The sequence below is a fragment of the Acanthopagrus latus genome, chromosome 2, assembly GCF_904848185.1.
Source record: "Acanthopagrus latus isolate v.2019 chromosome 2, fAcaLat1.1, whole genome shotgun sequence".
Classification (NCBI taxonomy): domain Eukaryota; kingdom Metazoa; phylum Chordata; class Actinopteri; order Spariformes; family Sparidae; genus Acanthopagrus; species Acanthopagrus latus.
Window position 1 is genome coordinate 11,151,935 of NC_051040.1, and position 22,889 is coordinate 11,174,823.

Consider the following 22,889-nt stretch of genomic DNA (forward strand, 5'->3'; position numbering starts at 1 on the left):
ATGGATGGTGACTACACTATTGGGGGTGTTTTTGGCATCCGCTACTACACGCACACACCTGTGCATAACTACACCACCATGCCTGAGCCACTAAAGTGCACAGGGAGGTAAGTAAGTGGAAGAAGTGGTGGATGAGAGAATCTTACAGTATGTGGACACATAAATGATTTGATTTGTATGATGTTTAAAAGGTTTAGTGTGGCATTTACTATTTAGTAGTTTTCTTGGCAGGACAGAAACATCTAATCCTGTATTTAGAATTTTGCTGGTCAGTCTGATCTGAATAAGGTTTACAAATTCCCATGAACTGCAGCTGTGCTTAATTGTGTGTTTTTTGGTGAAACTTAGATTTGTCATCATCACATGAAGATTTTAACAATGTGATGACTGTCTGTGTGCAGAATTAACTTCCGTGTATTGCGCTTCGCGCTCGCAATGGCCTTTGCCATTGAGGAAATTAACAACAGCACAGAGCTGCTGCCAGGCATCAAACTTGGTTATCAGATCCTCGACTCATGCACCACAGTGTCTGTGACGATGCAAGTGGCATTCCAGTTATCAAATGGGCTGGACCCGGTGTTTAACACCACTGACAAGTGCTCGCAATCTGGTATGGTGATGGCTATCGTCGGTGAGGCTGAGTCCACGGCATCAATTATCATGTCACGTGTCCTTGGGCCGTTTAATATCCCTCAAGTAAATATTATTAGTTTGTTGCAAAGTATTTATTTAGTGCAGATATATTTTGTCCTGTTAAATAATTACACTGTTGTTTACCTTTAGGTGAGCTACTTTGCTACTTGTGCATGCCTGTCTGATAAGCAACAGTTTCCAAGTTTCTTCAGAACAATCCCCAGTGACCAGTTCCAGACTGACGCACTGGCCAAGCTGATGAAACACTTTGGCTGGACATGGATAGGTGCTGTCCGTTCAGATTCAGACTATGGCAATAAGGGCATGGCTTCTTTCCTGGACGCAGCACAGAGGGAGGGGATCTGTGTGGAATACTCTGAATCTTTACATCGGACCCACCCACAAAGCAGGATCCAGAGAGTAGCAGACGTTATCCGCAGGTTTTTGTGCTGTCACACATTTGCACACAAAACCACAAAAAATATGTTATGTTTAAACAGAAGCCTTGAGACTATTTAATTACCTTAATCAAGAGAGACAGATACTTAATTAACAGAGAATCCATGAAATTGTATTTTTTTAACACACACACACAAATTACAAATTACAAATTACACAAATAACACATTTTATCCTCTCATATTTATGTCTGATATTTTTATGAGTACAATGAATGAGACTGTACTTTCAATACACCAAATAACCAAGTAGCCTATCTCTGTTTTTGTCTTTATGATAAGAATATTGATAATGCTTATATATATATATATATATATATATATATATATATATATATATATATATATATATATATATATATATATATATATATATATATATATATATATATATATATATACTATTCATAATTTTTACTATAATGTCCCTGCAGGTCGACTGCTGTGGTTATTGTGGCTTTTACTGCTTCTGCAGAATTAAAGCTCCTGCTAGAAGAGCTGTCACTCAAGCCTTCTCCACCTCGCCAGTGGATAGGCAGTGAGTCCTGGATAACTAACCGAGACATGCTGAAGTTCAGCATCTGTGCTGGAGCCATCGGATTTGGCATTCAGAAATCTGTCATCCCAGGTCTGAGAGAATTCTTGCTGGATATGTCTCCCACTGGAGTGGCTGTCTCTCCAGAGCTCACTGAGTTCTGGGAGGATGCGTTCAGCTGTAGGCTGGAAAAAAGTGAGATATTTGTGCAAAGTTGGCATTCGAAGTCTGATCCTTATGGTTGTGTTTCATGTGTTGTCTTTTCTGTTTGAGCGGGGCCTGCTGTGTTTTAAATGTCAGCAGTTGCTTTAAGATCAAACCCAAGATTTCAGATCAAAGGAAAATCTATTGCTAGTAATAAAAAAGGAAAAACTGAAAAAGAAGCTTATATTAAAGTAAACAGATAAAAGCATGTCTGTAAAACAGTTGGTCCCATATTGAAATGTTATGTAACATAAGTCTGTTTTATAAATTGATACAAACAATATGGATATACTTTGTGGAAACACCACCACTATTTTGTTTAAAAATAGATAATCACTAAACTACAATGGTCCTTTATATCAGTTGTATTTTATCTTATCTTTTGGGGAGGGGGGTCTGCTGTCTGTTCAGATAACAGCACTCTTCTTCTATCTCTGTTAAAATATTGCTAAAGCAGCACACTTGTTAATTCCAAGTCACAGGCATCATTGTGCACTTTACACTGAAACAGGAACTTATTTGGATCAACCAATACAACATTTCCAGTGTTTAACTAATGACTTGAATTTTCTTATTTAACTGTTGCTCAGAGATATCTTTCTACCTTTCTGCCCTTTTAATCCATGTTCTGTTTTTGTGAAGGATACAATTATTTTCTAAAAACTAAAAAGCTGAAATACCATCCATCCTTTAAAACTTAAAATTAAATAGAAATCAACGTTTTACATGTTTTACAACAGGACAAAAACTCCTTATCCTGTGTTTTGAATTCATGTGGTCACTGTGATGTAGATTTGGTTCACAGAAGCACTGCAGCTATCACTTACAATTCCCATGAGTTCTGTTTAATTGTGTCTTTTCTGTTAAAACTTTGATTTGTCAACATCACATACAGATTTGATCAATAAAATAAATGTCAGTGTGCACAATTAACTTTTGTGCAGTCCTCCCATCTACCTGACTATACCGAATCAAACTGTTGGGGCAGATGATTCCTAAATTGGAGTAGTAATGTATGGGTTTCTGTAAGGCATGTTTTGTGATTGAAATACATGAATAAGAAAAGGGAAAAGAAATTACAAAAATATGTCCATATTATTGAGAGACAGCAAGATCCCAGTGGCATTGGCAGGTAGTTGCACTGCAGTGGCAGTCCGTGGCATCTCCTGGCACCCGCTCGGCAGTTCAGAAATGAAAAACTATAGTAACACTATAGATACATGACTTTAAAGGCATATGTGGCAGTTTGAATAATAAATAAAAATCATAAAAAAAAATAATTTCAGAAATAATAATAATGTGATATTTTGGTCAAAGCTAAAAGCATGTTTCACTATGTCTGTGTGCTTTCAGGTACAGATGAAACTGTGTGTGATGGAACTGAAGACCTACACACGCTAAAGAACCAGTACACTGACACATCTCAGCTCCGAGTCACTAACATGGTGTACAAGGCTATTTATGCAATAGCACATGCCATTCATAATGCAGTGTGTAAGGACACAAATTCTGGTACTCACTGTGACAAAAACACCAGGACTGAATTCAAACAGGTCAGTCAAAGTGATTAAGATAACAACCCAATGCTATTTTACCACTGCAATGTTACTTATGAAATGAAGGTTACAGTATTCCCTTCTTTACCTCATTATTTGACTTTACTCATCAGGTTCTTGCTCAGCTGAAAAAAGTGAATTTTTCCAAAAATGGCTATGATGTGTCATTTGATGTCAACGGGGATCCTGTGGCTACATATGAGTTGGTTAACTGGCAAAAAAGTGAGAGTGGCAGCATTGAGATGGTGACAGTAGGGCTTTATGATGCATCACTGCCGAAGGGCCAAGAGTTCATCATCAACAGGAACTTCACCTGGGTAGATGGTGGCACACATGTAAGGAGCCCAATGACAATAATCTATCAAAAAAATAAAATAAAATAAAATAGATAAAAGCATGTCTGCAAAACAGTTGATCCAAAGTTTAAATGTATTATAACCTAAATCTGTTTTATAATTTGATACAAACCATATGGATACACATCGTGGAGTCACTAAACATTTAAAAATAGATAATTCAAATTTGATCATCCAAAAGGGTGCAACATTTGATTTGATTTTCAAACCTGCCTCATCCTGCTGTCAGATGTTCCAGGCTTGTCTCTGTACCGGGCATGCTGGGCTAGGGTTACATTAAGAGGCCGCATGTGTCCCCAAAGGACCTGCAGCGGTGAGTGGATGCCTTCATGGTGCTCTGGAGGGAGGCAGTGAACAAAGCTAAGCTGACCACAGTGGCATCCCTCCAGAGAACAAGATAATTTCATTTCATTTCTGTTGTATATTTTGAGCCATTCTAGAACAGGACCTCAACAGCAGGCATACATCAGATGGTCTTCCCCCTGCTTCCTCTACAGTGGACTTCATAGCCAGGTTCAGGAGCTCCTGAAAGTGCTTTTTCTCCAGGCCAGCCCTTCTGGCTTCCCAGAAACTGTCTGCCGCTTCAGAAGAACCCTGGGTCAACCAAGCCTAAAAGGCCTCCTTCCTCCTTCCACAACTGGCCGCGAGTGAGTTTTTAAGTTGCCTCCACGACAGGCACCATTGATCTTTGGGCCATAGCTCCTAGCAGCCACCACGACATTGGAGACATGGAACATGGTCTACTCGGATTCCACATCCTCCCCAGATGCACGATAATTTCTTCACCGTCATAATTTATTTGGGTTTATTTGGGTCTGTCTGGCAGCCTCTCCCACCATCTGTGGATGTATACATCTGAGATTCCAAAACATAAGGCCGCTGATCTGATGATCCAGCCCCAAAATCAATCATTGACCTTTGGCATATGGTGGCCTGGTGCCAAGTACACTTTTGGAATTGCTTGCTGCTTGAACATGGTATTGTTATGGCAAATACGTAACTAGCTTAGATGTCCAATAGCACCACAAATGTTAGATCAGGCAGGCTGTTCCTCCCAATTAGTCCCCTCCAGGTTTCACCTTCAGAATAACTATGCTCAGATGGTCACCACCCAAGGACTCCAAGGCCCCAGGTCACTCAAAGATGTTTTTTGAGTAACCCCCCCCCCCCCCCCCCCCCCACCACCACCACAACTGCCTGGCACCTCTCACCCTGGACAACTCCGATAAAGTACAGAGTCCAACCCCACTATATCTACTTGGTACCTCTCTACCTTACGCACCAGCACCACCACTAGCACCAGCTCCATTTTCCACCAGAGAGTTGACAGTCCTCGTACCGAGAGCCAGTCTTAAACACCCAGTGGTGAGGACACCAATGTCTCTCGCCTCAACTGACACACTGCACCAGACCCCATTTCTCTCCCCTGCAGGTGGCTCCTCCTCAGGGGGGCAGCTCCATGTAGTTAATTTGGGCTAAAACCTGCAAGACGTTTGTTGGCTCTTGTGGAACAGGTTTGAGATGGTGAACGTAAATCTGCTTACTACTTGAGAGAATGCACAGTACACATTCTGGTTCTCCATGAATGCATGAAACAACGCTTCACAGGGAGTTAGAAGACATGACAAGGTGTGAGTTTGTTTGTTTTGTCTACGTGCCAGGTTCCTGTGTCAGTGTGCAGTGACAGCTGTCCTCCAGGAACTCGTAAAGTGCTGCAGAAAGGAAAGCCCATCTGCTGTTATGATTGTATACCATGTCCTGAGGGGGAGATAAGCAATATTACAGGTATGTTTTTTTTTCTTTTCTTTCCCAATGCATGTCTACAGTATCAACTATAATATGTCTAAAAGCCCTTTTCCACTTATTCTTTCAGATTCCCCTGATTGTTTCCCTTGCCCCAAGGAATTCTGGCCAAATGAAGAGAGATACATTTGTTTCCCTAAGCCTGTGGAGTTTCTTTCCTTTGATGAGGTTCTAGGAATCATCCTGGCTGCATTTTCAGTTGGTGGTGCCTGTCTTGCCATTACCATAGCGGCTGTGTTCTTTTGTCACAGGACATCCCCAATTGTCAGGGCAAACAACTCTGAGCTGAGCTTCCTGCTGCTCTTCTCCCTGACTCTATGTTTCTTATGTTCGCTGACTTTCATTGGAGCACCATCTCATTGGTCCTGCAGGCTGCGCCACACAGCTTTTGGGATCACCTTTGTCCTCTGTATCTCTTGTGTTCTCGGAAAAACAATAGTTGTGTTAATGGCTTTCAAAGCTACACTGCCAGGTAGTAATGTCATGAAATGGTTTGGCCCTCTACAGCAAAGGATGACTGTAGTGACTTTAACATTTATTCAAGTTTTAATATGTATTATTTGGTTGTGTCTTAGTCCCCCTTTTCCAATGAAAAACCTAACTACATATAAGGAAAGAATCATCTTGGAGTGTGCATTAGGTTCAGCTGTTGGGTTCTGGGCTGTTCTCAGTTACATAGGTCTACTGGCAGTCTTTTGTTTAGTGTTAGCTGTACTAGCTCGTAAACTACCTGATAATTTTAACGAAGCCAAGCTGATCACCTTCAGCATGCTTATATTCTGTGCAGTCTGGATCACCTTTATCCCAGCGTATGTCAGCTCTCCTGGTAAATTTACTGTGGCTGTGGAGATATTTGCGATTCTGGCTTCCAGTTTTGGACTGATACTGTGTATATTTGCTCCAAAGTGTTACATCATATTGTTCAAGCCAGAAAAGAACACCAAGAAACACTTAATGAACAAAAATGAATCCTAAGACCTCTGACTTGGAAACAATTAACCTATAAAATAACATATAGATCTTATGCTGTGCACATTCATGTCTTCACTTCACAGTTATTTTAGATATTGAAATTTCCACCTTATTGGGCATCACATATTCATATAGTGCATCATAGTGTAGAGCAGGCCATTAGTTATGTCTGTTGTTAAGCACAACAATGCTTGCATTTCATTAACATTTTAGTTTTAACATATGAGAATTGAACCCGCAACCCAGTTTTATTTCTTAAAAGGTGCATTGTTTTTTTCCTATTTCCCATCAACATTTGTACACTGTATACTGTGAATAACGTTAAATTGTGATGATTATTTAATAAACAGAGAAAAAAAACTATTGCTTTTACATATAAATTCTGAGCTTTATGGTCAGACATAAAGATTGTAAAAGCCTGGCCACTTAGCATTTCATTTCCAATCTGGACCTTTGGAAAAAGTAGGTGAACAAGCCTGGCATAGAGTTTAGGCTGTGCACAAAACAGTCTTCAGCTAGATGATTAGAATACAAACAATGTACTTTTCCCACTACGTGTTATATATGTCCAGTTTGTTGATGTAGATAAACAGCCTGCCAAACTCGGTTTTCACAAGTCAGGTCCTTTATTTACAGTTTCCATGTATGATAGGTGAAAGACTTTGAGTAGAACTGTTATAGAAACAAAAGAGAGAGAAAATATCTCTCATTAGCATAAAAACTGTTAATAAGTGACTCAAACACAGGTAGCAATAAGTGGTAATGTTATCCATTAAGATTACAACATGGCACCAATGTCATATACAAAAATGAAAGGAACGTCATTGATGCTAATGTGGTAACAAAAGGCTTGACACCCTATTTAGCATGCTAACAGTCAAACATTAGGCTAAAACACTTCTAGATTAGCATTAATGCTAACGTCAGTTAGCTACTATCAAAACAGGTACACAAAAAAAATGAACTTTTCCTCTGTACAGAAAAGACACTTAAATTTGAGATGCTAAAAAACTATAACTTAAACTATAACTATAACTATAACTTACAGCCATTGCTTTTGAAAGTGTCTAGACAAAGGTTAAGACACAAGGAAAACCTCCATCATATTAATCAGAGCTTTACTTGTTTACAACAACTCGTCTCTATCCCATAATGCATAACATATCTCTTACCTTAGCCTTCAACATAAGAGTACATCATGGATTAATGCAAAGCAATGTAATATTATCACTTTTTTAGATGTAGATAGCATTTTTTAACATTACATGAATTATGGACTCCCTTTTTTATTATATTAAATTAAAGAGGCTGTGGCTGTGAAGATCTGGCTGTGGTGCCAGTTTTGCTTTCCAAAGCACAAATCCAACAGTGACCTTCTTCAGTGGCAGCTCGTATGTACGCTACTTCGCCTATGGCCCAATTTGAGGCATCAGAGAAGACACATAGCTCAGAGTCATGTTGGTACGTAGCAGCAAGGTACCTGAAGACAGCTTAACTCCTGGAGTGTTGCTTTCCAAGCCTCTCACTGGCTCATTCTCTCATCAGAAAGAGGAGCATCCCAGTCTTGAACTCCAATGTAGAGCTCCCACAACAATAATCTACCTCTAACTATCACTGGTGCTGCTAGACCCAATGAATCAAAGATGCTGTTAATGATAGAAAGCACCCCTTGACGGGTGCATGGCTTGTTGGCAACAGCTACTTTGGAAGTAAAGGTGTCTGTTTTTATGTCCCAGCATAATTCCAGGCTCCTCTGGGTTGGCAGAATCTCATTGTCAAGACCTCAGTCCCTGATGCCTGTAGTCAGTTTCTCAGGTTTGAAGGACTGCATCACAGCGACACTGTTCGATGCAATTTTGTGAAGGTTCAGGTTTGACCCTGCAAGTGATGCACAAGTACATTTCAGCAGATCTATGACTGTGGGCTCTGTGAGAAGGGATATCAGTCCATCATCCACACAAAAGTGTCTTTCAACAAACCGTCTTGTGTTTGCTCCAAACTTTGGCTCACCTTCTTGAGCTGTTCTTCAGAGGCAATAGATCATGACCGCTGGGGATGGACTATTGCCAAAGACGTGCATACAATCCTCTTGTACTTCCTTGGACAGGTCATTATCTATATGCCATAGGAATCTCAGATAGTCTCTGTGGTCAGGTCTCACTAGGAATCCATAAAAAACATTTGCTGGATATCAGCACTGACTGCTACAAGTTCCTTCCTGAACCATAGCAATACACCCAGGAGAGTATTATTTAGCTCGGGACCTGTCAGCAAGACTGGGTTAAGTGATACGCCGTGTTGCTGGGCGTTTGAGTCGAATACAACTCGTATTTGTCCTGGCTTCTGGGGGTGATGGGCAGATACCAGCATTCACTGCACTCTCTGCACGCTTATTCTCGAACAGCTTTTCCATGAAGGAGGTGAACTTCTGCTGCATCTCCAGGTTCTAGGTTCAAGAACTCAGACAATGCTCACTCCCTGTTGTTTGGGAGTGGGAGACAGGGGGATTGAAATGGCAAGGGGGCAACCCAATTGTTCATTTCATCCTGATGGACTTCTGCCTCCATGAGTGTCAGAAAGGTTTCATTCTCAAAGGACATAGCACGCTTGTTGTGGTTCTCTGTATGTTCAAACACCTTCAGCCCGAGCTGGTATTCAGCTTTGATGCTTTGATGTATGTGTAGAGAGGCCATTTCTGCACTCCTCGCTGTAGCTTGGTTTCTCCTTTACATCAATGCTGTTATGACAAGGAGTGAAGAGGGATGGTTGACCATTCTGAAGAGTGTGGGTCTTGAAGACACTGACACTTGACTTGTGAGTGTTGTCGATGCAAACTTCATCCACAATTACTCACTCTAAGTCGAGGCGCTGAGCAAAGGGTGCATCGTGGGGCCCATTCACTTGCTGTCTCACCTTGTGCACCCATATCATGTCAGTTCCTAGTAAGATCATCATCTGACCATTGGGGTCCAGCTTGAGAATGTATGGGCAAGGTGTTTTAAGTGAGCATGTGCAAGAATGACCTCTGGTGTTGGTATTTCAGAGTTGTTGGTCATCATGTCATTTCATTCAATGAGAGGTGGGGGATTTACTGTAATTTACTGAGATTACACTGTGCATGCAGCCCATAGGAAAATCTACGACGTGATTTAATCAACGACAACTAGCGAAGGGTGTCATCTCTCTGATGTATAATATTCTGACGTACAGTAGAAGGAGGGCAGATTTGGCATGAAAATCCTTATAAACCAGACCAAACATACAGTATGCCCATATGCAGACACTTGAGGGATGGACATCTCAGTTCTCTTAATTAGCCTGATCCTGTCTCTGCATTTGTGTGCATTGAACACAGCCCTTGCTTTGAATAACATAGAAAAAGATCTGAAACAAAGCGCTGGGTTTACAGAGGAAAAGACTGGTGCTGGGGTCAGCAGTGAGGCCCCATCTGTGAAATGTAAACTCCAGGGTACCACTCGTCTACCTGTATTCTCAATGGATGGTGACTACGTTATTGGGGGTGTTTTCTCCATACACACCTACAAACACACAGTGATGCATAACTACACAACCATTCCTGAGCCACAAAGGTGCACAGGGAGGTTAGTAAGAGGGTTGTGGTGGATATGATTATGCTACACAGAATGATTGATGTGTATGATGTGTTCGCAGACATTTTGCAAAGTGTTTCTGTTGAAAGCTCACGCAAAATCTGTGTCATAGACTAAGGGGAAACTGGTTTTAAGACAACTCATGAAATTACCTGTTAATACTGGACCAAAATCCATTCCTTTGTTTTGAAATTTGCTGGTCAATTTACATCCACATTTTGTTCATACGTGCTGTTGAGATTTCATTAATTATATCTTACTGCGAACTGCTGCCCTCCTTGGATGTGTGTTATCTGTTAATATAATGAATTGTCCTTAACATTTCAACTTGACCTGTGACATGATTGTCTGTGTGCAGAATTGACTCCCGTAAACTGCGCTTCTCACGCACAATGGTCTTCACCATCGAGGAAATTAACAACAGCAAAGAGCTGCTGCCAGGCATCAAACTCGGTTATCAGATCCATGATTCATGTGGATCAGTGCCCCTGTCGATGCAAGTGACATTCCAGCTTTCAAATGGCCTTGACCGGGTGATTTACACAAGCAGCAATTGCTCGCATTCTGGTATGGTGATGGCTATTGTTGGTGAGTCCTCATCCACCCGATCCATCAGTATGTCGCACGTCATCGGGCCATTTAAAATTCCTCAAGTAAATATTTTTAATTTCTTTAAAACTGTGGTTTCGATAGGATATAAGCCAGTGCTGACATTTGTTTTTCCTGTTAAAGAGTTACACTTGTTTTTATTTAGGTGAGCCACTTTGCCACTTGTGCATGCCTGTCTGATAAGCAGCGGTACCCAAGTTTCTTCAGAACGATCCCTAGTGACCAATTTCAGGCAGAAGCACTGGCCAAGCTGGTGAAACACTTTGGCTGGACTTGGATAGGTGCTGTCCGCTCATATTCAGACTATGGCAATAATGGCATGGCATATTTCCTGGACGCGGCACACAAGGAGGGGATCTGTGTGGAATACTCTGAATCTTTCTATCGAACCCACCCACGTAGCAGGATCCAGAGAGTAGCTGACGTTATCCGCAGGTTTCTTAATCACTGATTGTACTTTTGTTCCATTTGTTTATATTCACCATCTGCACACACATAATATTGTATGTAGGATTGTTTGATTAGTTCAGTGGCAAATTTGTATAGTTCTGTATTTATTACTAACACTGTTATAAAATGGAATAAGTGCAACCTATACTGTACATTCAAAACACATAAAACTACAGTATTTCTCACATTTGTGTTAATTATCTTGATACCTTATTCAGTCAAATTGAATCACTATAATGTCTCCCCAGGTCGACAGCTGTGGTTATTGTAGCATTTGCAACCTCAACAGAGATGAGGATCCTGTTTGAGGAGCTGTCACTTAAACCTTCTCCACCTCGCCAGTGGATAGGCAGTGAGTCCTGGGTAACTAACCAACAAATGCTGAAGTACAGCTTCTGTGCTGGAGCCATTGGATTTGGCACTGAGAAATCTGTCATCCCAGGTCTGAGAGAATTCTTGCTGGATCTCTCTCCCGCTAAAGTGGCTGCCTCTCCATTGCTTACTGAGTTCTGGGAGGATGCGTTCAGCTGCAGGCTGGGAAAAAGTAAGACATTTATTTAGATTTTTAAACAAAGATGACATTCATAGTTGGGTCCTTTTGGTTGTGTTGTTATGTTGATTGTCTGATTTGAACTTCCTCTGAGGAAAAGTCAGCCACTGATTTGATCAGACCCCAGACTGTCTAATTTGAGTGCATTGAACACAGCCCTATTCTATTGATATTGAAGCAGGAGGTGCACATAAGACACATTTCTCAAAGTAATCTGACTCAGTGCTTTCAGGTCAAGTTATGGCCCTCTCCTGTCTCGTAGAAGATTATTTTTATCAACTTGTCTTCAGTGGTTTCAAACTACCAACACTATAAATCAAAATTCAAGTGCTAAATACAAGCACACAGTAGAAAAAAAAAGTCTCCAGGTTACCGAGTTGATTTATTAAAGTCTAATTTAAAAATCATAATGACCGTTTTTTCAGATAATTTTTTAATTTAATTATGCTGTCAAAGATGAACTGTGTAATTAACCGATAATCATGTTTCATGAATGTGACTAATTATATGAGGAATAGTTTGTGTTACTGTAGTTGCTATACATAAAGATGAAAATAAAAAAGGGCCTGACACAGACTATGCAACTAGGAACGTTTTATACATTCAGTAAAAGGATATATATAAATATATAATCCTTTTACTGAATGTATCAAACATTCCTAGTTGCACATAACACCTTTCACTGTCGCTGTGCTTTCTTTAGATGTAGCCATAGATGGGAGTGTGTATGATGGAACTGAAGACATACAGATGCTACAGAGCCCGTACACCGACACATCTCAGCTCCGAATCACTAACATGGTTTACAAGGCTGTTTATGCAATAGCACACGCCATTCATAATGAAGTGTGTCACGACACAAATTCTACAACTCAGTGTGACAAATTCACCAGGATAGAGTCCAAACAGGTCAGTATGAATTAATAAGACAACACAACACTATTCACTATAATGTTACTATACAAATAAATAAATAAATAAATAAGATACTAATTTGATTTGACAGGTATTTCTCTTCTTTATACTCACAGGTTCTTACTCAGCTGAAGGAAGTTAATTTTTCTAGAAACAGTTATGATGTGTCTTTTGATGCCAACGGGGATCCTGTGGCCAGATATGAGCTGGTTAACTGGCAAAAAAGTGAGAGTGGCAGCATTGAGATGGTGACAGTAGGGCACTATGATGCATCACTGCCAGAGGGTCAGGAGTTCAGCATCAACAGAAACCTCACCTGGTATGAGGGTGGCACACAGGTGAGGAGCTCAGTTAAAATTTGGTGTTTAAAACAGTAAAGATATGTATTTTTGGTTCCTTTTACTCTGTGTGTATATATATATATATATATATATATATATATATATATATATATATATATATATATATATATATATATATATATATATATATATATATATAAAGGTAATGTGTAGTTTTTCAAAAAATCAAGGTGTGAGTAATAACCAATAAGCAATAAGCAATAAGTCCTGGAGAAGGGCTGGACTGCAAGAGGCTGCTATTTGTGGACTTAAATGCTGGGAATGATGGGAAGACCTATAGGGAGGTGTTTTGTGGCATTTGGGTATGGGGGCTTTGCTATCGCATTTTAGCAAATACTGTTTTAAGACTGACTTTAGAAAGTGTAAGCCTATTCTTTAATCCTAAAATCTGCAGAGCACACCTGATTGTGTTTGTATCTATGTACCAGGTGCCTGTGTCAGTGTGCAGTGACAGCTGTCCTCCAGGGACTCGTAAAGTGCTGCAGAAAGGAAAACCCATCTGCTGTTATGACTGTATACCATGTCCTGAGGATCAGATTAGCAATGCTACAGGTATTTTTTTTTTTCTGTGTGATGCACTACTACAAATTCAAATATGACTGCTGAAAGTGCTTTATTTATTTATTTATTTATTTATTTTTCAGATTCCCCTGATTGTTTCCCTTGCCCTAAGGAGTTCTGGCCTAATGAAGACAGAGACACATGTTTCCCTAAGCCTGTAGAGTTTCTTTCCTTTGATGAGGTCCTAGGAATCATCCTGGCTGCTTTCTCAGTTGGTGGTGCCTGTCTTGCCATTATAACAGCGGCTCTGTTCTTTCGTCACAGGACATCCCCGATTGTTAGGGCCAACAACTCTGAGCTGAGCTTCCTGCTGCTCTTCTCCCTGACTCTGTGTTTCTTATGTTCATTAACTTTCATTGGAGCACCCTCTGATTGGTCCTGCAGGCTGCGCCACACAGCATTTGGGATCACCTTCGTCCTCTGCATCTCGTGTGTTCTTGGAAAAACAATAGTCGTGTTAATGGCCTTTAAAGCTACACTCCCAGGTAGTAATGTCATGAAGTGGTTTGGTCCTCTACAGCAACGGATTACTGTAGTGTCTTTAACATTTATTCAAGTTTTAATATGTTCTATTTGGTTATGTCTTAATCCTCCTTTTCCAATGAAAAACCTAATAACTTTTAAAGACAAAGTAATCCTAGAGTGTGCATTAGGATCAGCTGTTGGGTTCTGGGTTGTACTTGGGTACATAGGCCTTCTGGCTGTCTTTTGCTTTGTGTTAGCTGTCCTAGCGCGAAAATTACCAGATAATTTCAATGAAGCCAAGCTGATCACTTTCAGCATGCTGATATTCTGTGCAGTCTGGATCACCTTTATCCCAGCATATGTCAGCTCTCCTGGTAAATTTACTGTGGCTGTGGAGATATTTGCCATTCTGGCCTCCAGTTTTGGACTAATACTCTGTTTATTTGCTCCAAAGTGTTACATCATATTGTTTAAGCCAGAGAGGAACACCAAGAAACATTTAATGAACAAACATCAATCTTAAACATTTGAAGTTTGGAAACAAATTTCAACATACAGTAGAGAGCTTATACTGTGCACATTCAAGACAGTCTTCGCCTCTAAAACCAGCAGCAACCCAGACATTTCAAACAAGAAAAAGGAAATAACTATTACAAAGCCCTTATTCTTCAGTGAGTAAATCATTTAAGGGCAATCATATTTTATATATTTATATAAAACATTCATGGTCAAAAGCTTACATAGGCTTTTTTTGTGAATATGTATGAGTCAAACCTTTGTGTAAAAGCATAATTATGACGAAAGAGGCACTTTTAAGATTTACTACATTTTCATTTTCGGGTCACGCTCATTTTCTCCATGCGAGGGGCACTTTTGCGATAGCATAAAAATCGCTATTTTTAAAACACTAAGAAGCTCGACACAAAATGTAACTTTGCTTGTAGTATCACCAGGGTCTCTACACATGAACACGAGCATTGAGAATATTGTTGGTATACACAGAGTTTAGTAAAAAGAGAGTTTTTGGACAACTCACATTAGCAGAAGTTTCCTCCGCTCGCCGCTGCCGTGCCAGTGAGAAGCGATCTCCGAAACGCAGTGCAACATGGAGGTGAGTTAAGGTGGACCGCTACTAAAGCTTAGTTCCATATAAATGCATTTATAATTTGTTAGCGAAAAAACAATATTGACCTTGAAGTTGAAAAAGGAGCATCATATAAGAAACAGTACAATCAAAAGCCAGAAAAGTTACATGAGATATTGCATGGATAGTTGTTGCTGGAAGACAGTAGCACTCCACCTTAACTCTCCTCAAACTTACGTTGCATTCTGAGATCGATTCTTCTTGGCTGCCGTTCCAGCTGGGAGCTGAACAAGCTACTGCTAAGGTGAGGTTTTAGAAAAACTTTCTTTTTAGCAAACCCTGTGTACAAAAACAATGTTCTCGATGCTTGTAAGTCTCAGTGCTGGGAGGCAAGTAGTTTTATATTTGAATATGTATGTTTATAGCACCTAAACAACAAAAGGCTCAACTCCAAACCAGGCGTCTTAGGCAGTAGTGTTTTCTGTGGGAGTGAGTAACTGCCTTTTGCCTGGATTTTTTACCTTTTACATGCACAAAAATGCTACAAAACAGAGGGGCAGGCAACAACCCACAAAGCATAATATGACCTCTTCTAAAACTGTACTCAAGCACAAGTACACTTACTTTACTAAATACAGCTGAATTATACATAGAACTATGGGTTTCAAAATAATACTTTCTACTTTGTACTTTTGTGAAACCATTGATGGTTAATGTGTTATCAATAGCAGATATTCAATCAAGGTGATTTCTCTGAATCTTCAGTCTAAATTACTCCCAAGAGATGGGATTCAATGACATCATTAACAAACCATTGAAGGTGTGTATTTGTTAGGTCTAAGGTATGAGGGTCAGAAGAAATTAGATAGCTGATGTTTACAGTAATAACATTACAAATGGTGAAAAGTGACAGGGGCAGAAGCAATTAAACAAATAGAATACACTTGGAAGAGTTCATCAAATACTACTGTGTAAAGACATCATCTCTCTGATGTATAGCTGGCTGACGTGCAATAGAGGGAGGGAAGCTTTTGTCTTAATATCTACATAAACCAATCCCAACATGCAGTATGCCTTCATACAGACACTTGAGGATGGAGATTTCAGCTATCGTTATTGGTCTGGTTCTGTTTCTGAGTTTGTGTGAATTGAACTCAGCTCTGGAAGTAAGTGCTGGGCTTACAGAAGAAAAGACTGGTGCTGGGGTCAGCACTGGGGCCTCATCTATGAAATGTAAACTCCAGGGTACCACCCGCCTACCTGTATTCTCAATGGATGGTGACTACACTATTGGGGGTGTTTTCTCCATACACACCTACAAACACACTGTGATGCATAACTACATCACATTGCCTGAGCCGCAAAAGTGCACAGGGAGGTTAGTAAGAAGGTTGTGGTGGATATAAGAATGATGCACATTATTATTGATGTGAATGATGTGAATTTACAAACATGTTGCAAAGCCTTTGTGTCAAAAACTTAAAGAATATCTATGTCATAAACAAACGGAAACTGGTTTAGACTGAAGATGACTCATGGAAATACATGTGCATATTGGACCAACATGTATTCTTTTGTTTTGGATACAGCAAAGTTAGTCTGCGTGAGGATAACAAAAAATAATTTGTATGATGTATGATGTAGCTCCCCTGTAGTACTGGAAACTTTCTATTCAATCAAAATTAAAAAAAAAAAAAAAAAATGTGTTTAAATTTTCCAGGTGAGGTGACTGTTGGGTGTATATTTGGTTCACACACACAGTGCAGCTCTGACTTTTTTCCAGTTCTATGAAATGGTGCTCTCCATTACTGTCTGTCCTCATCATGTAATAATCAATTTTAAAAGTGACATGATTTGTCTGTGTGCAGAATTGACTCCCGTCAACTGCGTTTCTCACACGCAATGGTCTTTGCCATTGAGGAGATTAACAACAGCACAGAGCTGCTGCCAGGCATCAAACTCGGTTATCAGATTCATGACTCATGTGGATCAGTGCCCCTGTCGGTACATGTGACATTTCAGCTTTCAAACAGCCTGGACCCTGTGATTTACACTGGTGACAACTGCTCGCACTCCCGTAAGGTGATGGCTATCGTTGGTGAGTCTTCATCCACCCGATCCATCAGTATGTCGCGCATCATCGGGTCCTTTAACATTCCTCAAGTAAATATTTTTAATTCATGGCAAACTGTGTGTAATAAACTAATAGCCAGTGTTGATTTGTTTGTACATTCCATTAAATCATTTGCTGTAATCTTTAGGTGAGTCACTTTGCCACTTGTGCATGCCTGTCTGATAAACAGCAGTTTCCAAGTTTCTTCAGAACAATCCCTAGTGACCAGTTCCAGGCTGATGCGCTGGCCAAGCTGATAAAACATTTTGGCTGGACTTGGATAGGTGCTGTCCGGTCAGATTCGGACTATGGCAATAATGGCATGGCCAAGTTCCTGGATGCAGCACAGAAGGAGGGGATCTGTGTGGAATACTCTGAATCTTTACATCGGACTCACCCAAGTAGCAGGATCCAGAGAGTAGCTGAAGTTATCCGCAGGTTTCTAGATTTGTGATTGCTTATGTACCCTGTGCTGACACTGATCTGATTATTACTGATTTAATTAATTTAGTGGCAAATTGGAATACTTTTTCATGACTCTTATGTCTTTCTCTCTATTTAATTTATAATCATGTAAACAAAATTTGTGAGACCTGTACTGAACATCCACAAACTACAAACTACTGTATCTCTCATGTTGTTTTGTGTTAAATATCTTGATACTTTTCTTGGTAAAAAAACATAATAGACTATGATGTTTCCCCAGGTCAACAGCTGTGGTTATTGTGGCATTTGCAGCCTCAACAGAAATGAGGCTTCTGCTGGAGGAGCTGTCGCTACAGCCTTTTCCACGTCGCCAGTGGATAGGCAGTGAGTCCTGGGTAACTGACCCAAAATTGCTGAGCTTCAGTTTCTGTGTGGGAGCCATTGGATTTGGCATTGAGCAAGCTGTCATCCCAGGCCTGAGAGAATTCTTGCTGGATCTTTCTCCCTCTAAAGTGGCTGCCTCTCCATTGCTTACTGAGTTCTGGGAGGATGCGTTCAGCTGCAGGCTGGGAGAAAGTGAGAAAGTTGATCAGATTTTTAAACAAGGTGACATTCATAGTTGAGTCCTTGTTGTTGTGTTGTCATGTTGTCATTCCAAGTGGAGCTTCCTCAAAGTCAAGATCAAATCCCAGATTATAGACTACTGAGAAGGAAATCTATTAATACTGAACAAAGACATGAGATGGACATAAGGTGTATTCCTGTAATTAATTTCACTTAATCATTTCAGGCCAACTTTTGGCTTCAGTTGTTTCAAAATATCAACAGTATAGCCCTGAACACAAGCACACAGTCTTCAGTCTACCAAGCTAAATATATATTTGCTAAATATAAGCTGAATATAATTTGGCAATAAAACTAACAGTGTTTTCAGAAAATGTATGTATGTTAAACATGCTATACGGGTGAAGTCAGATTGTAATTGAGGGAAAAGTTGTGGACATTTCTGTCTTTTTTTAATGTGTATGATCATCTGGAAATAGGTAAGTGTTTCTTTGCAACTGCCTTTAAAATAAGCATGGTTTATAATGAATGACAACAATAAAGATAATTTAGTATCAATACATTTTCTCAATCAAAATACAACAAAAAATATATTAAAAAAAAAGAATAATAGTATTGAAAGAATTATCATGTAATATCAGTGTGAATGCCAACAACATTGAGTTCCTCTATCCTTGTTCTTTTTAGGTGCAGTCATCGATGAGAGACTGTGTAATGGAACTGAAGACATTCAGACACTCAACAACCCATATACCGACACATCACAGCTCCGAATTACTAACATGGTTTACAAGGCTGTATATGCAATAGCACATGCCATTCATAATGCAGTGTGTCAGGACACAAATTCTACAGCTCAGTGTGACAAATTTACCAGGATAGAGTCCAAACAGGTCAGTAGAAATTGATAGGTGAACAGTCCAATGCCGTTTTCATTCCTTTTCACTGTATTCGTATGAAAGGAAAAAACAAATAACTCATTTGATTTGACATGTTTTTCTCTTCGCCCTGCGACAAGCTTGCGACTTGAATAGGGTGTACCCTGTCCTCACCCAGAGACAGCTGGGATTGGCTCCAGCAACCCCCCCCCCCCCCGCGACCCCATAAAAGGGATAAAGTGGTTATAGACAATGTGTGGATGGATGGATGTTTTTTTTCTGTTCTTCATCCTCACAGGTTCTAACTAAGCTGAAGAAAGTGAATTTTTCCAGAAATGGTTATGATGTGTCTTTTGATGCCAACGGGGATCCTGTGGCCAGATATGAGCTGGTTAACTGGCAAAAAAGTGAGAGTGGTAGCATTGAGATGGTGACAGTAGGGCACTATGATGCATCACTGCCAGAGGGTCGGGAGTTCCGCATCAACAGAAACCTCACTTGGTTGGAGGGTAGCACACAGGTGAGGAGCCCAATTAAAATGTGGTGTAAAAAACGGTAAAGATATGTGTTTTTTGTTCCTTTTACTCTTTTCCATATTGCCTGTGAAGACCGGCACCATATGACTCAGCTGCCTTGAGGATAGGATCAAGGAGATGGTTTTGTGAAAAATAGGAGGAGAGTTGGTTGTAGACTGCTAATTCCACGGTTTTAGAGAAGGATGAAAGAGATATAGGTCTGCAGTTCCCAATGTCAGATGTGTATAGAGTGGGTTTATTTAGAGGTGGCTTTAATGTGGCTGTCTTCAAAGGAGATAGAATAAGGCCTGAAGTGAGGGAGAAGCTGATCGGGGTGGTGAGGAATGGCAGGATGTCACGTGAGATGTTTTGGAGAAGAGAAAAGGGAGTTGGGTCAAAGGAACAGGTGGTGGCATGGTTTGACATTACAAGTCGAGAGAGAGGGCTGAAGCAGGTAAAGCCATCAGACATGAGGATTGGGGGAGGTACTTTCTGGGTGGGCATAGGACTAAATGAGGAGCTGATGTACTATTCTTTCTTGGTAAAGTAAGTTAGGGGAATCTGTGGATAGCAGTGTGCAAAGAACATTTGGGGAAAGAGCGGAGGGAGAGAAGGATTTTAGGTTATGGCGGGTTGTAACTGTGTGAGGTGTGTGGGCGAGGGTGGTGGTGGACTTCAAAGGGAGAGAGAGAAAGAGAGAGAGAGAGAGAGAAAGAGAGAGAGAGAGACAGCGTGATGGTCTAACACAGTGAGAGGGGTAACAGGGTGTGCAGAGGTACTACAGAGTCATGTGAAGACAAGGTCAAGTTGATTCCCAGTGGCTCGAGAGGGGGGAGGTGAGGTCAAATGTGGAGAAGAAGACAATTAATTCAGATGAGTTCTGCTTCTCTGGGTGGATTGTGAAGTAACCCAGGACAACGAGTGGTGTGCCATCGGCAGAGGAAGAGGCTTAGAAAGGTGTCCGTCTCATCAAAGAATTCACGGAGAGGACCGGGAGGGCAATAGATCACCACAATGTTGAGCTTGAAAGGAAAGGTGACATTCAAATGCATCTGGGTAGGTGGTTCAGGGGAAGGACCTGGTTGGACAAAGTGGGTGAGATGAAGAATTCATTTCCTCCTCCTCAACCCGTTTGTCTCGGGAAGTGTGAGAATGAGTAGGCAGTTTATAGGCCAACAAGAGTGGCAGTGTTTTCTGGGGTGATCCAAGTCTCCATGAGAGCCAGGAAGCGGAGAGTCCACGGGGTGGCATAAGCCCCTTTTAGATAGAAAAGGCGGCACATTTGCAGTAAGGTAAAGGCAGCAATGTGCCGCCTTGTCTATCTAAACGGGAGGCGTAATATTCCCTCTTTTCCAAAAAGCCACCACTGGGGTAGGCATATGTGATGTGAAGCATGAAGTTCAGCGTGAAAAGTGAAGCAGTTCGAAATTGTCTTCAAAATAAGAGCTTTACATTCCACCCCATTGGAGTTTAGAACTGGGTTCTTTGCGGGGGGGGGTTAAGTTTGAAAGTAGCGACTGTTACAGCTACAGTGACCGAGGAGACACTAGCATCTCCCAGATCTCAGTGACTTTCCAGTTGCTCATCTTGATGCCCATGGATAAGGTGATGGACTGACTGCTGTGATCAGCTGTGTGTGGATTGCACAACAGTACACGTCAATGACACCTCTGCCCATCTCATGCAATTGCCGGCACATCGACGGCTCAGATTTTCATAACAATGGAGGTGGAAAAAAGAGTACCCTCCGAGGTGGCAAATTGGTGGACCAAAACAGACCGCCAATTTGCTGCCTTCTGTCTAAATCTGCGGACCTAGCAGCAAAAAAAGTATAAATTCAGCTATAGGCTGAAATGGTGTCCGCCTTTTGACTGCAGACTGCTAACAGTGAAACTGACCTTTGACCTTTCAAATTAAAATGTATTCAATTAAGTGTTTTATCCTGTGAGTGTAAAAGTATAATCAAGAGGAACAGTGGTACCAAGAACACTTTCAAAACACATAGTTTAAGACTTTAAGCCTTAAAATCTACCTAGCACACCAAAATACATTTTAAGTTTGTCAAAAATTGTATGTACCAGGTGCCTGTGTCAGTGTGCAGTGACAGCTGTCCTCCAGGAACTCGTAAAGTGCTGCAGAAAGGAAAACCCATCTGCTGTTACGATTGTATTCCATGTCCTGAAGGAGAGATTAGCAATACTACAGGTATTTTTGTTCTAATTTATATCTACACCTTCAACTGTATTACTACTAAATGCCCGTTTTGATTTATTTTTTCAGATTCCCTGGATTGTTTTCCTTGTCCCAAGGAGTTCTGGCCTAATGCAGAGAGAGACACTTGTTTCCTCAAGTCTGTAGAGTTTCTTTCCTTTGATGAGGTCCTAGGAATCATCCTGGCTGCGATCTCAGTTGGTGGTGCCTGTCTTGCCGTCATAACAGCGGCTGTGTTCTTTCGTTACAGGACATCCCCGATTGTTAGGGCCAACAACTCTGAGCTGAGCTTCCTGCTTCTCTTCTCCCTGACTCTGTGTTTCTTATGTTCATTGACTTTCATTGGAGCACCCTCTGATTGGTCCTGCATGCTGCGCCACACAGCATTTGGGATCACCTTCGTCCTCTGTATCTCCTGTGTTCTTGGAAAAACAATAGTGGTGTTAATGGCCTTCAGAGCTACACTCCCAGGTAGTAATGTCATGAAATGGTTTGGACCTCTACAGCAAAGGATGACTGTAGTATTTTTCACATTCATTCAACTTTTAATATGTGCTATTTGGTTGGGTCTTAGTCCCCCTTTTCCAATGAAAAACATGAGTATATATAAGGAGACAATCATCTTGGAGTGTGCATTAGGATCAGCTTTTGGGTTCTGGGTTGTGCTTGGGTACATAGGCCTACTGGCTGTCTTTTGCTTTGTGTTAGCTGTCCTAGCTCGGAAACTACCTGATAATTTTAATGAAGCCAAGCTGATCACCTTCAGCATGTTGATATTCTGTGCAGTGTGGATCACCTTTATCCCAGCATATGTCAGCTCTCCTGGTAAATTTACTGTGGCAGTGGAGATATTTGCGATTCTGGCCTCCAGTTTTGGACTGATCCTGTGTATATTTGCTCCAAAGTGTTACATTATATTGTTTAAGCCAGAGAAGAACACCAAGAAACATTTAATGAACAAAAATTAATCCTTAAACGTCTGAGGTTTGGAAATTGTTTAAGTGGAACACAGAGTATCGAGCTTCAGCTTTGTACATTTAATGCTGCCTTCATTTAGT

At 40.7% G+C, this 22,889-nt stretch overlaps 2 protein-coding genes and 1 long non-coding RNA gene across 6 annotated transcripts; 2 read left to right on the plus strand and 1 right to left on the minus strand.

The window, feature by feature from the left end:
• LOC119009526 (extracellular calcium-sensing receptor-like) lies at window positions 1–6,520 on the plus strand. Its single transcript, XM_037080876.1, has 8 exons — window positions 1–107; window positions 402–696; window positions 784–1,073; window positions 1,526–1,821; window positions 3,184–3,383; window positions 3,500–3,721; window positions 5,404–5,527; window positions 5,616–6,520. The coding sequence occupies exons 1-8, from the start codon at window positions 1–3 to the stop codon at window positions 6,518–6,520; spliced, it is 2,439 nt and encodes an 812-aa protein (XP_036936771.1).
• Window positions 6,521–7,190: 670 nt separating this feature from the next.
• LOC119009816 lies at window positions 7,191–9,117 on the minus strand. The gene is made up of 3 exons (XR_005071825.1): window positions 8,782–9,117; window positions 8,528–8,677; window positions 7,191–8,395 (listed from the first exon to the last, which is right to left on the minus strand). It is a non-coding gene; the product is annotated as an uncharacterized LOC119009816 (long non-coding RNA).
• A 502-nt stretch (window positions 9,118–9,619) lies between these two features.
• On the plus strand, window positions 9,620–22,858 carry LOC119030030 (extracellular calcium-sensing receptor-like). Of its 4 annotated transcripts, none has more exons than XM_037117366.1 (9): window positions 9,620–10,119; window positions 10,487–10,781; window positions 10,883–11,172; window positions 11,436–11,731; window positions 12,441–12,646; window positions 12,769–12,990; window positions 13,443–13,566; window positions 13,659–14,060; window positions 16,993–17,266. In XM_037117366.1, the coding sequence occupies exons 1-9, from the start codon at window positions 9,809–9,811 to the stop codon at window positions 17,136–17,138; spliced, it is 2,292 nt and encodes a 763-aa protein (XP_036973261.1). In that variant the 5' UTR covers window positions 9,620–9,808; the 3' UTR covers window positions 17,139–17,266. The 4 variants fall into 4 exon arrangements, with proteins under 4 accessions (XP_036973261.1, XP_036973254.1, XP_036973236.1 ...); XM_037117359.1 differs by lacking the exons at window positions 9,620–10,119; window positions 10,487–10,781; window positions 10,883–11,172; ... (3 more) ...; window positions 13,443–13,566; window positions 13,659–14,060 and adding exons at window positions 16,219–16,502; window positions 17,386–17,675; window positions 17,944–18,269; ... (3 more) ...; window positions 21,901–21,970; window positions 22,082–22,858 and having other exon boundaries at window positions 16,993–17,287; XM_037117341.1 differs by lacking the exons at window positions 9,620–10,119; window positions 10,487–10,781; window positions 10,883–11,172; ... (3 more) ...; window positions 13,443–13,566; window positions 13,659–14,060 and adding exons at window positions 16,219–16,502; window positions 17,386–17,675; window positions 17,944–18,269; ... (2 more) ...; window positions 21,702–21,825; window positions 21,901–22,858 and having other exon boundaries at window positions 16,993–17,287.
• Window positions 22,859–22,889: the final 31 nt, after the last annotated feature.